We start from the raw sequence: 10429 nt of genomic DNA, 5'->3' as shown, positions 1-10429 counted from the left end.
CCCCCACACAACAACCCGATTACTAGTTGGTCCCCTAGAAACACCACTCTGCTCTGAATTAGTGGGCGAACTCAACAGCACCTTCCCTTGCCTTGTGCACACCCCACAATGATCTGATCACGCCGGAAGACTCCCCGACCTCTGCATACCTCCCCCGGGCAGGTTCCTCGGTCAGTCACCAAACAGGTCTCTGCTCCGGTGGCCCTTCCTCCCTGCTGGGGCTCCGGCCAGCCTGGAATTCTCATCCTGACCCCCGCCTCTCTGCCTCTTCCTTCCGCCGGCCAGTCTCGTTTGCGGCCAGTCTCGTTTGCACGGATACATTCACTTGCAAACCCAGTAGCTCTTCTCCAATATCATCTCTAGAGGTTATGCTTTCGAAGTAACTATTCAAGCCTATGTGTTATCTGATGGTCAGTTATAACTGAAATAGAAATGTGCCTATATGGGTAGCAGCACGGAAGGACCAGAACCCAGTGTCCCAAATCACTATTTACAAATGTTGAACCTATTTCCACTCAATAACTGTTCAGATGTACTTTTACCTTGTTCCTGCCATTACGTGATCATAATTCCAAATTCTCTCTCTCTCCCTACTTGGCTATAATTGCATCACACAGCACCACGTTCTTCAAAATAGTTTTCATAGTTGTTATATGTGAAGGCAACAGCTCACGGTCCTAACAGACCACAGTCTACTTGGCTTGGCTGTCCCCCACAGCCGAGCAGTTTCCAGCCAATGACTTGACATAGAAGTGGCCACAAATATCTCTGTGCAAATACTTTCTTTCTTTTGAATTATTTTCCCAGAACGTATTCCCCAAAGTGAGATAACTTAGTCTTATCGTCACTTCTTTCTACCTTGGTCGAGGATTACCAAACGGCTCTCCAAAACGCGTCTCTCCGTGGCGCCGGGAGTCTATCACTCCACGACATAATTTCTCAATGTATTTTTGGCGAATGCAAGGGGTTGACTTTATTTGCTGGCTTCCTGGCGCTGGCCTGCGTGCGTTTCCTCCTGGGTGCCGTGCCAGCCCGTTTGGTCTTTGGAACCAAGTACATCTCTCGGTCACTGTTTCTACTGGAGGCTCAGCTCTTACTCAGCCCAATTCGACATAGTTTCCTCCTCTTGACTGGCCTTCTTTCATTTCTCATTACTCTTTCTATGCAAACGTTTGAAATTTTTATGTAATTGAATCTGTCTGCTTGAACTTGACGATTTCCCGTATCCCCTCAATGAACAAACAATGACCTCCCCAGAAAAGGGGTTTCTTTCCCCCACTCTGAATGCCCTGCACTTTCCCTCTGGACTTGCCCCAAATCCCTCTTGTTCTCATGAACATTCCATCATCCACGATCCCTACATTAAATTCCCTTTGCTAATCTCGTGACAGCTCCTGGCTTGACACGACCACCTTGGTTCTGGCGCTGCCCTGTGCCATGCAGAATCCTCCCCTGTGGATTTCATTCCTCCTCCCAGCCCGGCCCTACTATTGACTTCTCAGGTTTTCCAGCTGCTTTTTTGGTCCCACAGTCCCACACCTGGCCTCCAGGGTTCGGGGGAGGCTGTTCTCCTCAGCAATAATGGCACATCTAAGGGCCCATCCCTTCCCCTCAAGTTCAGCCAGACGAAGGCCAGATTTTTTTCTGTACTGAGCTGGGGGCCACTCTGACCCAAGGATCTCTACTTCCTGGCTGCAGCTGTATCAAAATCCCTGGCCTCTTGTGATCTGGCCCGGCCCCTGTTATAGTCTCAGGGGAAGCTGGGTTCTCAGCTCTCTTCCAGAATCTGGCACATGCCTGACATCCTCCGAGCCTTTCTTGGCTCGGAGGCTTCCTTCTGCCAGCGCACCCCCCCGCAACCCCCCCCCAACACACACAGACTTTCCCCGGGCCATTCCATGAGGAATGGTCTCGAAGAATGCAAATCAGCCCAAGCTTACAAATTTCAGAAACCTGTGGTGGAGGCAGACAGGCCCCCACAAAAAGCAGGAGGCACAGCTAGCTCCTGGCGCACCCCCCCACCCCTGTTTCTGAGAGTCGTGGTCACACCACCGCCCTTGGTCTCATCCCTGCGCACCCGAAGACGGATTAGCAGTTTGGCACGTCACACGGAAAGGTTGCTAGCCCCTGCCTTCCGGAAAAATGCCCTCCGCCACCACATCCCAGGCAACTTCGCCTCCCTCACCCCTCCCCACAGTCCTCCCCCCACCCCCCCCCCACCCCAGGCCCTCCCCAGTCCTAGCCCTTTAACTATCAGGAGGGCGGACCCGAAAGACGTGGATGGTCCCATTACTGAGGGACACAACCAGGTGCCTGCCATCCACCATGGTGGTCACCCTGGGCTTTTCCAGGCCGTGATAGGCCGTCAGGAAGTCACCGAGCAGTGACCCCTTCGGATCCAGGATTACCACTTTGTTGACCTCGCGAAGGGTCAGAAAGATGTAGCCCTTCTTATCCACAGACACAGAGCCTGGCTGGCAGCCGTGCAGGCCTGGCCCCCGGTACTCCCCGATCACCTGACCCAGCCCGTCACAGACCACCACGCTGTTCTGCTGCCAGTCGGACCCCACGAAATTGCCCTGGGGGCTGGTGGTCAGGAACACCAGAGCCCGCAGGCCTCTGTTGGCCTTGCCCCCCGGGATAAACCGGGTGGCCAGGCTGCCTTCCATGTTGTACACCTCCACGTGGCCCGACACGCTGACGGCCACCCGGTCCCCGCTCGGCATCGCGGCCACGGCGTGGCTGGCCTGGGAGAGGCTCAAGGCCCGGCGCCACTGCACCTCGCCGTCGGGGCTGATGAGGTAGAGCCGCGCGCCGGCCGAGAAGGCCACTGCCCCCTGCAGGGCCGCCACGCTGCACGGGGAGCAGCCCTCAGGGACGGGCACCGCGCCCCTGTAGTCACCACTGAGGGAGAAGCGCTTCAGTGCCCTGTTCTGCTCATCGGCCACCAGGATCTCCCGGGGGCCGAAGGGACAGAGCCCTGTGATCCGAGGAGACCGCTTGTCTCCAGGCATGCGTGTGGGGAAGCTGCAGGAAAAAATGGGCCTGGGGAGGAGGCCGGAGCCCTCCAGGTTTAGCCCAGGTGCTGGGCTGGGCTCCCGGGAAATGGACTTGAGCCTGCCTTTGAATTTCCTCTTCTTGTTGGATCTGCTGCCCCTTGGGGTCTGGGCTCCTTCATCTTCTAGGGGTGTCTGGGCTCTGCCCTCGTTTGGGGTGTGGGCTCCATCTTCCTGGGGCGTCTTGGCTCTCTCCTCCTTCGGGGTCTGGGCTCCCTCTTCCTGGGGCGTCTGGGCTCTGTTCTCCTTTGGAGTGTTAGCACCATCCCTGCTCTGGGGCTGGATTCCACCTTGTCTCTCCGACTTGGCTCCCCCCTCTGTCTGGCTCTGAGCTTCATCCCCTCCTTGGCCTCCAGCTTCGTCTTTCCCACTGTCCTTCTGGGGCTGCTGCTCCTCAAAGCAGAGCCGTAGCAGGTGGCAATTCTTGTCCAGGAGCCCAGGATGGAGCTCCAGCCGGGGCAGCAGGCCGGGGGCCGGCGCAGGCATCCAGGGGCAGCCCTGCAGCTGCCGGAGCCTCTGGGCAATCGCCCCTTCCAGCGAGAGGATCTCAGCCTCGCGGCCCAGGCTGAGGACCCGCCGGGCGAAGGCGGCCGCGGCCCTGGCCACCTGCTCCCGGCCCTCCAGCTCCCCCAGTCTCTCCCGAGCGGCCTCCTCCGCAGCCTCCACGTGGGCGCGTAGCTGCCCCAGCACCTCTTGCTTCTGGGCCAGGAGGGCCCGGAGCACCCCCTCGGCCACCTCCTCCACCTGGGTCCCCACCCTCGCGGCCTGCTCCCGCAGCCGGGCCAAGGCTTCCTTTTCCACCATCCGGGCGGATTCGAGCTCCGACAGGTTGTTGTCCACACCCGCCAGCAGCTCCTCCAGGCCGGGCCTCCGGGCGCGCACGGCCTCGGCCAGGGGGAGGCAGGGGTGGTCCAGGTGGGGGTCCAGGCGGCACTCGCGGCACAGCAGCTGGGAGCAGGGCTGGCACAGGAAGCGCAGGGCTTCCCCAGGATGCTGGGGGCACTGGGCTGCCTGGCGCTCCCGGGCCTCCTCGTCATACCAGCCTGCCCTGTAGCCCACCAGGTCCACCACCCGGTGGGTGTGGGTCTGCCGGGTGCAACGGTGGCCGTCGGCACACGCCTGGCATAGGTCGTCCGCACAGTCCAAGCACCGGGCCGTGGCCGGCCCCCCGGTGCCGGCCCCCCCCATCAGGGGACACAGCGCACAGGCAGGCTTCCCCGCGCGCAGGTCTCCGCCAGCTCGGGCCCTCACCAGATCCAAGAGCCCGTTGACGAAGAAGTTGGTCTTGAAGGCGGCCACACCCGCAGGCGGCACGGGCACGGTCTCGCGGCACTCAGGGCAGCGCAGGTGGCCGCCATCGGCCAGCTGGGCCAGGCAGTCCTGGCAGTAGGTGTGCAGGCAGGGCAATGTCTTGGGAGCGCGCAGCTGCTCCAGGCATATTTTACAGGCTAGGAAATCACTGCTCAGGGCTTCCAGGAGGGAGGGTGAGGATCCCTGGGAAACCATGCTGCAAGAGAGGGCTCAGGGTCAGAGGGCAGAGGGTGCCTCCACGGTCCCTCCAGCCTACTGTTCTGCCTCCCCCGCCAACATCCTCAAACTCTGCCAGGTCTGGGGGTCTCACCTGAATGGCCAGGAAATCTTCTGGTTTCCCAGGGCGTGTGGCCACTTGCTTTTGAGCTATGCAGTCGGAGGTACGGAGGTACGCAAGAGGAACCACCTGCTTGCCTGGTGCCTAGGGCCGTGAGAAATGAGATCAGGAAGCCCAGCCTGGGGGGAAGGACAGGGTAATGCTCAGCACTGGGCGGACAGGCCTGGAGCAAGTGTGGCCTAACCGCCCCCACCCCCACCCCGTGTGCAGAATGCTGAGGTGGGGCGGGTGGGGGGGGGCAGAAAAGGGACACAGGCCTTGACCCCCGGCAGCTGGGGCAGGATAAGGGGCCCCGGTTCCTGCAGCCCCACACACTGGTCTTCTAGACCCAGGGAGCAGCATCAGGGGCTGTGGGGGCCCCACTGCCTGCCGGACTAACTTGGTAGGGGTTCTGGAGCAGAAAGAAGGAAGGCAGGCTGTGGGGAGGGGGCTGCCCCTCTCTCCTTCCAGCTGTTAGACCTCGGGCTCTCCAGGGCCAGAGTTTCATCTCCCAGAGGCCTTGCTGCCTGTCTGCTTTCCTAGAAGCCTCTGAATTGTGTGGGTGCATCTGTGACCCCCCCTGCCCAGATGCCAGCACAGTGGCGAAATCCTCCAGAAAGGGACTGCCGATGGTGGGGGGGAGGGGTCACCCCCAAACTTCTGGGGGTGAGGGCCGGGAGGACAGGCCACAGAGAGGGGGTCTTTCCCACATGGGTGTGAGGCCTCTGGTCCCAGAGTGGGGAGCTGGTGGGGTGCTCCCGCCCACCCACTCCTCTCTCCTCCCGCCTTCCGGGTCCCTCCCCTCCCCCCTCCCCCCTCTTCTTCCTCCCGTTCCCTTCCCCCCACTCCCTCCAGCTCAGCTCCTCCTTCAGGTGCCCTCCCCGGCCCTCCTTACCAAGCCTGAGCTGACCTTGGCCTCCAGGATGGGGAGTGGGGGTACCCCCGAGGTCTGGACGCTGCTGTGGCTGGGTGCCTGAGAGAGAAACAAAACTGAAACTAATGGTACTTCAGCAACTTCCGTCCCCAGCCCGGGACACCGAGGAGCACAGCCTCAGGCCCCGCCTTCTTCCCTACCCTAGCCTGGACCTCTTCCTCGGGAGGGGGGGCCGCCACTCCTGGCTGCGGGACCCCTCCTGCAGGCCCTGGGGCTCCACCGGCCTCCTCAGGTTGGTCTGTCCGATCTAGCACCGGGATCCGCTCAGCCAGCTAAGTGTGTTTTTCACGCACACGCAGAGGAACAGCCTGAGGACACGTCTTCTTAGGGGAGAAATTAGTGATCCTCTGTGATCCAGAGTCCTGGGGCCAGGTCTCCGGTGAGGCAGCATAGCTACAAAACCAGTTCTCCGCGGGGGCCCCTCAGACCTTTGGTGAGCTGGGAGAGAGGCAAGGGAACCAGATAAGGAGCTTTGGGAACTCGCTTAGGGAAGGCTTCCTGGAGGAGGCATCGCTTGAGAGGAGTTTGAGCGGCACACAGGGGTTTGAGAGGAAGAACACAGGGAAAAACGTTCTGGGAATGGGGAACAGCAAGACCGTGGGTGCAGAGGAATGAAATACCCCAACTCTTCCCAGTGGCTTCGAAATTTTGGATGGTTTTGGGGAAGGGGACATGGGAGTGGTGGCAGATGCCGTTATAGAGGGAGGCAGTGGCCAGATGGTAGGGGACCTTCCACCGTTATAGAGGGAGGCAGTGGCCAGATGGTAGGGGACCTTCCTGTCTCCGTGAAGGAGTCTGAGTTTTCCCCGGTATCTCATGAAAAATTTGAAGCAAAGAAAACGTGAAAGGAATTGCCACAAATACTCATATCCCTACCACTTTGATTCCACAGTTAAGACCGGATAGCGGATTTATTAGCTATCTGTCCGTGTAGGCCCCCCTCTGTTCACAGGGACCCAAGGAGGGCTCCCTGTGGCAACAAGATCCAGAGAAAAGGTGGAGGGGTCTGAGCCGACACCATGGCCACGGGTCAGAGAGGAGGGTGGAGGGTGGATTTTTATCTGGGGGAAGACCTCGAAGCCACGGCTCTGGCAGGCTTTGTAGGTCTGGAGGGTGAGGTTGAGGACACCCAGGCTTGCAAACTTTCTGGCCTCTGCTGTGGTTCTGATGAAGGCACTCAACAGTGCCCAAAGCGAGAAGAACAGGACTGAGATGGCCCTCTGGGGACCAGACACTTAAGGGCCAGTGGGGGAGGGGCTGGGGGTGTGTGTAGGAGGCTGAGCAGTAGTGGTGAGAGAAGTAGGGGAAGATCCAAGAGAGAGAGCCATCCCAGGAGCCGCTGCCTTCCAGAAGGTGGAGGTGGTCAATGCTGTCGAATGCCACAGACCAGACAGGCCAGCCAACAGAAGGACATATGGGTGCAGGTGTGTCCCCAAACGTGTGCACACACCTGCACATACCTATGACCCCGTGTGTGCTTCTTTGTGCACACTCACGAGCGATTCACCTCATGTGTGCTGTGGCCAGACAGCATGCGGTGGGCTATGGAACAGACAGGAAATAAACAGGAAATGTTCCCCGCCCAAGAGGAGTTTTCAATCAAACAGGGGAGGTGAGAGTGTTACGTGTGGCAATAGGAGACAGCAAGGCAATGCCAAAATAATCATCGCGGTGGCTTCTTTTTGTTGGGCGTTTACCGTGAGCTTGGTGTGGGGGCGTCAAAAACACAGCCTGGTTTAATCCTCACAGGAACCTGCTGACATAGGTGCGGTTATCGCCTCCGCTTTACAGATGAGGAAGTGGAGTTACAGAGAGAATAAGTCCATCTGCCCCAGGTCACGGCAAGTGCTAGGCCAGCACGAGAGAGGGAGAGTGGGATTTCTCCCAAAAGGGTGGTGGCGGTGTGGCAATCCGGAGGGCTTCATGGAAGAGGCGGCATGAACATGGCCATCCTACCCTGCCTCCCCAAACGCTGAACAGTTGTTGAACAATGTATACCCAATAAGACGGTTTCTTCCCCCAGAGAACAGACTCCTAAGCTAAGGGTTAACTCACCTCCAGCCCAAGTGATAAATGTTAACCACAGAGACACACGTAGGAGTGGGGTGTGCAGATTCTACCCAGACGCTCGTGGTTCCTCAAGATAAGCCCAGGGATGGGCAGGCAGAACAAAATGAAAAATTAACCTGCCTAGATTCCTAGAAGGCCTTAACGGAACAAGTCACCGTTTATAGGATTTTCGTTAAGCGAGTTTGACCTTTGTTCTGTAGGAATTTGGGGAGGCTGAGCTGAGCAAAAGTTTTTAATCTTAATGAATACAAATAATAAGGATCCTTTAAAGTAAACTGTAAAACCCTCCTAGCATTCACCGTAACAAAATAACTTTTTTCCTTTGTGTATTTCCTTTGGTCTCTATGCCTACAAATTTTACCATAATTGTATCTACAGTGTGCTTCTACTTTTTGTTTACTTACCTAACTCAATGTTATGTCAACATTTTCTGTGTTCCTTTTTTTTTTTTTTTTTTTTAAGATTTACTTACTTATTTTGCGAGGGGTTGGTGGAGCAGAGGACAGATACAGGGCTCTATCTCGGGACCCGGAGATCATGACATAAGGTGAAACTAAGAGTCGGACACTTAACCGACTGAGCCACCCAGGCGCCCCAACATTTGCTGTTTCTATACATTCTTCGTAGTTATTATTGTTAACATCTGCATAAGTTTTATGCTGTAATTTACTTAACTATTTAGAAATATGCCAGTAAGCAAGCTTCCCCCCACTTAGCAATGTTCCTGATGTAAATAACGGTGTAAATATTCCCATCGGGGCGGATTTCATGCTACCAGTAATTTAACAACTGGCTGCAAAATTCCCAAAATTTAACAATGAGCTTTCAGGAGCCAGTCGTCTTTGGAAGCTTTTAGAATCTTCTCTCAGTCCCCAGTGTTCTGGTTTTCACAATGAGTACCGTCGTGCTGAGCATTTATTGGGCTTTTTCGGTCTCAAAGCACGCTTCCCTTCCAGTCTGGGAAATTCTCCTGTGTTGTTGAGGATTCTCTGCCCTCCGATTTCTCCTCCGTTTCCCCCCTCTGGAACTTCCACCATTCCGATCCTGGACCTCCCAGAGAGGTCATCCAATTTTATCTTTTCCCTCATTTTCCATTTCTGTCTTTTTGTACTGCATTCTGGGAGATGGCTTCAACTTAAGCCTTCTAACTATTGTGTTTTTCAAATCCGCTGTCAGTTTTAATTCATGAGTATCCTAGCTTTTTTTTTTTTATATATCTGATCTTTATTGCAGTGATCTAGTATCTTCTCCTACCTTTCTGAGCACATGAATGTATTGTCACTCGTGCATGTGTGTGTGTGTGTGTGTGTTTCCTTCACTTTGGATGGTTTCTGTTTACCCCCAAGTTACTGTTTCTTCTCTCCTTCCCTCGCCACCTCTCCCTCCCTGCTCCTCCCTGCCTGCCTTCCTCCCCTTTTTGGTGACTGTACTATTTATTATTTTATATTTCAAAATTAGCATTCTGAGGTATAATTGGCACACAGTCAAAATCACCTATTTAAGTGTATGGTTCCGTGAGTTTTGACAAATGTATGTCGTTAATAATTATCAACACAATCATATGTAGTACAATATGGAAATAAGTAAATTGACATTGGGACAAAAGCGCATTAACCGGACTGTAGAGCTTATTCATTTTTCACTGTGTGTGTGTGTGTGTGTTCGTGTGCGTGTGCTGTGTATAGTTACATACAGTTTTATTACAAAGACAGACGCATGTAACCACCAGCGTAATCAACAGACGGAACTGTCCCATAAACACTAAGAAACTCCCTTCCCTCACCCCTAACCCCTGGCAGCAGGTGAGCCTGTCCCCGGCTCTATAATTTTACCATTTCAAGAATGTTACATAAATAAAAACATAATCTATGAAACCTTTGGAGATCCAGCCAAGTTTTTATACACATGGCAATAGTTCATTCCTTTTATTTTAGGGTAATATTCCATTGTTTGGGAGTTCCCTGGTTTGTCTATTCATTCTCTTGTTTGGAAGACATTCAAATTGCTTTTCGTTTGGGTTATTAGATAGCTACTATAACCCTTTCTCTATTGGCTTATCACAAAGATAGCTACTATAACCACTTCTCTAAAAACCAGGTTTTTGTGGGAACCTAACTTTTCGTGTCTCTGGGATAAATGCTTAGAAGCATTTCTCAGTGGTGAGATAAGCATCCGTTTAATTTTATAAGAAACTACTCAACTATTTTCCAGAGTGATTATACCATTTTACCTTCGCATCAGGAATGAATGAGAGATTCCGTTTCTCCACATCATCACCAGCATTAAATGTTGTCAGATTTCTTTATTTTTAGTTCTAAAAGGAGTGATATCTCATTTATGGTTTTTGTTTGCATTTCCCTAATAGCTAATGATGTTGACCGTCTTTTCACGTGCTGATGTAACCATTCGTGTATCCTCTTTGGTGAAATGTCTGTTCTTTTGCCAGTTTTTTAATTGGATTTTTTTTTTTTTTTTAAGAGGAAGATGGAGGGGAGGAGGGCCTGGGCAGAGGGAGAGGGAGAGAAAGAATCTTAAGCAGGCTCCATGCCGGGGCACCTGGGTGGCTCAGTGGGTTAAAGCCTCTGCCTTCGGCTCAGGTCATGATCCCAGGGTCCTGGGATCGAGCCCTGGGATCGAGCCCCGAGTCAGGCTCTCTGCTCGGCAGGGAGCCTGCTTCCTCCTCTCCCTCTCTCTGCCTGCCTCTCTGCCTACTTGTGATCTCTGTCAGTCAAATAAATAAAT

At 54.5% G+C, this 10429-nt stretch overlaps 1 protein-coding gene across 7 annotated transcripts; it reads right to left on the bottom strand.

The window, feature by feature from the left end:
- Positions 1–439: 439 nt before the first annotated feature.
- On the bottom strand, positions 440–5775 carry TRIM56 (tripartite motif containing 56). 7 transcript variants are annotated; one of them, XM_059414599.1, is made up of 4 exons: positions 5758–5775; positions 5594–5656; positions 4678–4788; positions 440–4563 (listed from the first exon to the last, which is right to left on the bottom strand). In XM_059414599.1, exon 4 carries the CDS (start codon positions 4560–4562, stop codon positions 2247–2249), a length of 2316 nt encoding a protein of 771 aa, XP_059270582.1. In that variant the 5' UTR covers position 4563; positions 4678–4788; positions 5594–5656; positions 5758–5775; the 3' UTR covers positions 440–2246. The 7 variants fall into 7 exon arrangements, with proteins under 7 accessions (XP_059270582.1, XP_059270581.1, XP_059270577.1 ...); XM_059414598.1 differs by having other exon boundaries at positions 4678–4823; positions 5758–5774; XM_059414594.1 differs by having other exon boundaries at positions 4678–4823; positions 5579–5656; positions 5758–5773.
- Between the last annotated feature and the right edge of the window lie 4654 nt (positions 5776–10429).

The sequence above is a fragment of the Mustela nigripes genome, chromosome 11 (genome assembly GCF_022355385.1).
Source record: "Mustela nigripes isolate SB6536 chromosome 11, MUSNIG.SB6536, whole genome shotgun sequence".
Classification (NCBI taxonomy): Eukaryota; Metazoa; Chordata; class Mammalia; order Carnivora; family Mustelidae; genus Mustela; species Mustela nigripes.
The sequence above is the reverse complement of the archived record's forward strand: the minus strand, read 5'-3'. Positions and strand labels throughout refer to the sequence as shown.

Excerpts from the sequence above, each read along its gene's own strand:
- TRIM56 (XM_059414599.1), bottom strand. The coding sequence starts at position 4,562 with ATGGTTTCCCAGGGATCCTCACCCTCCCTCCTGGAAGCCCTGAGCAGT.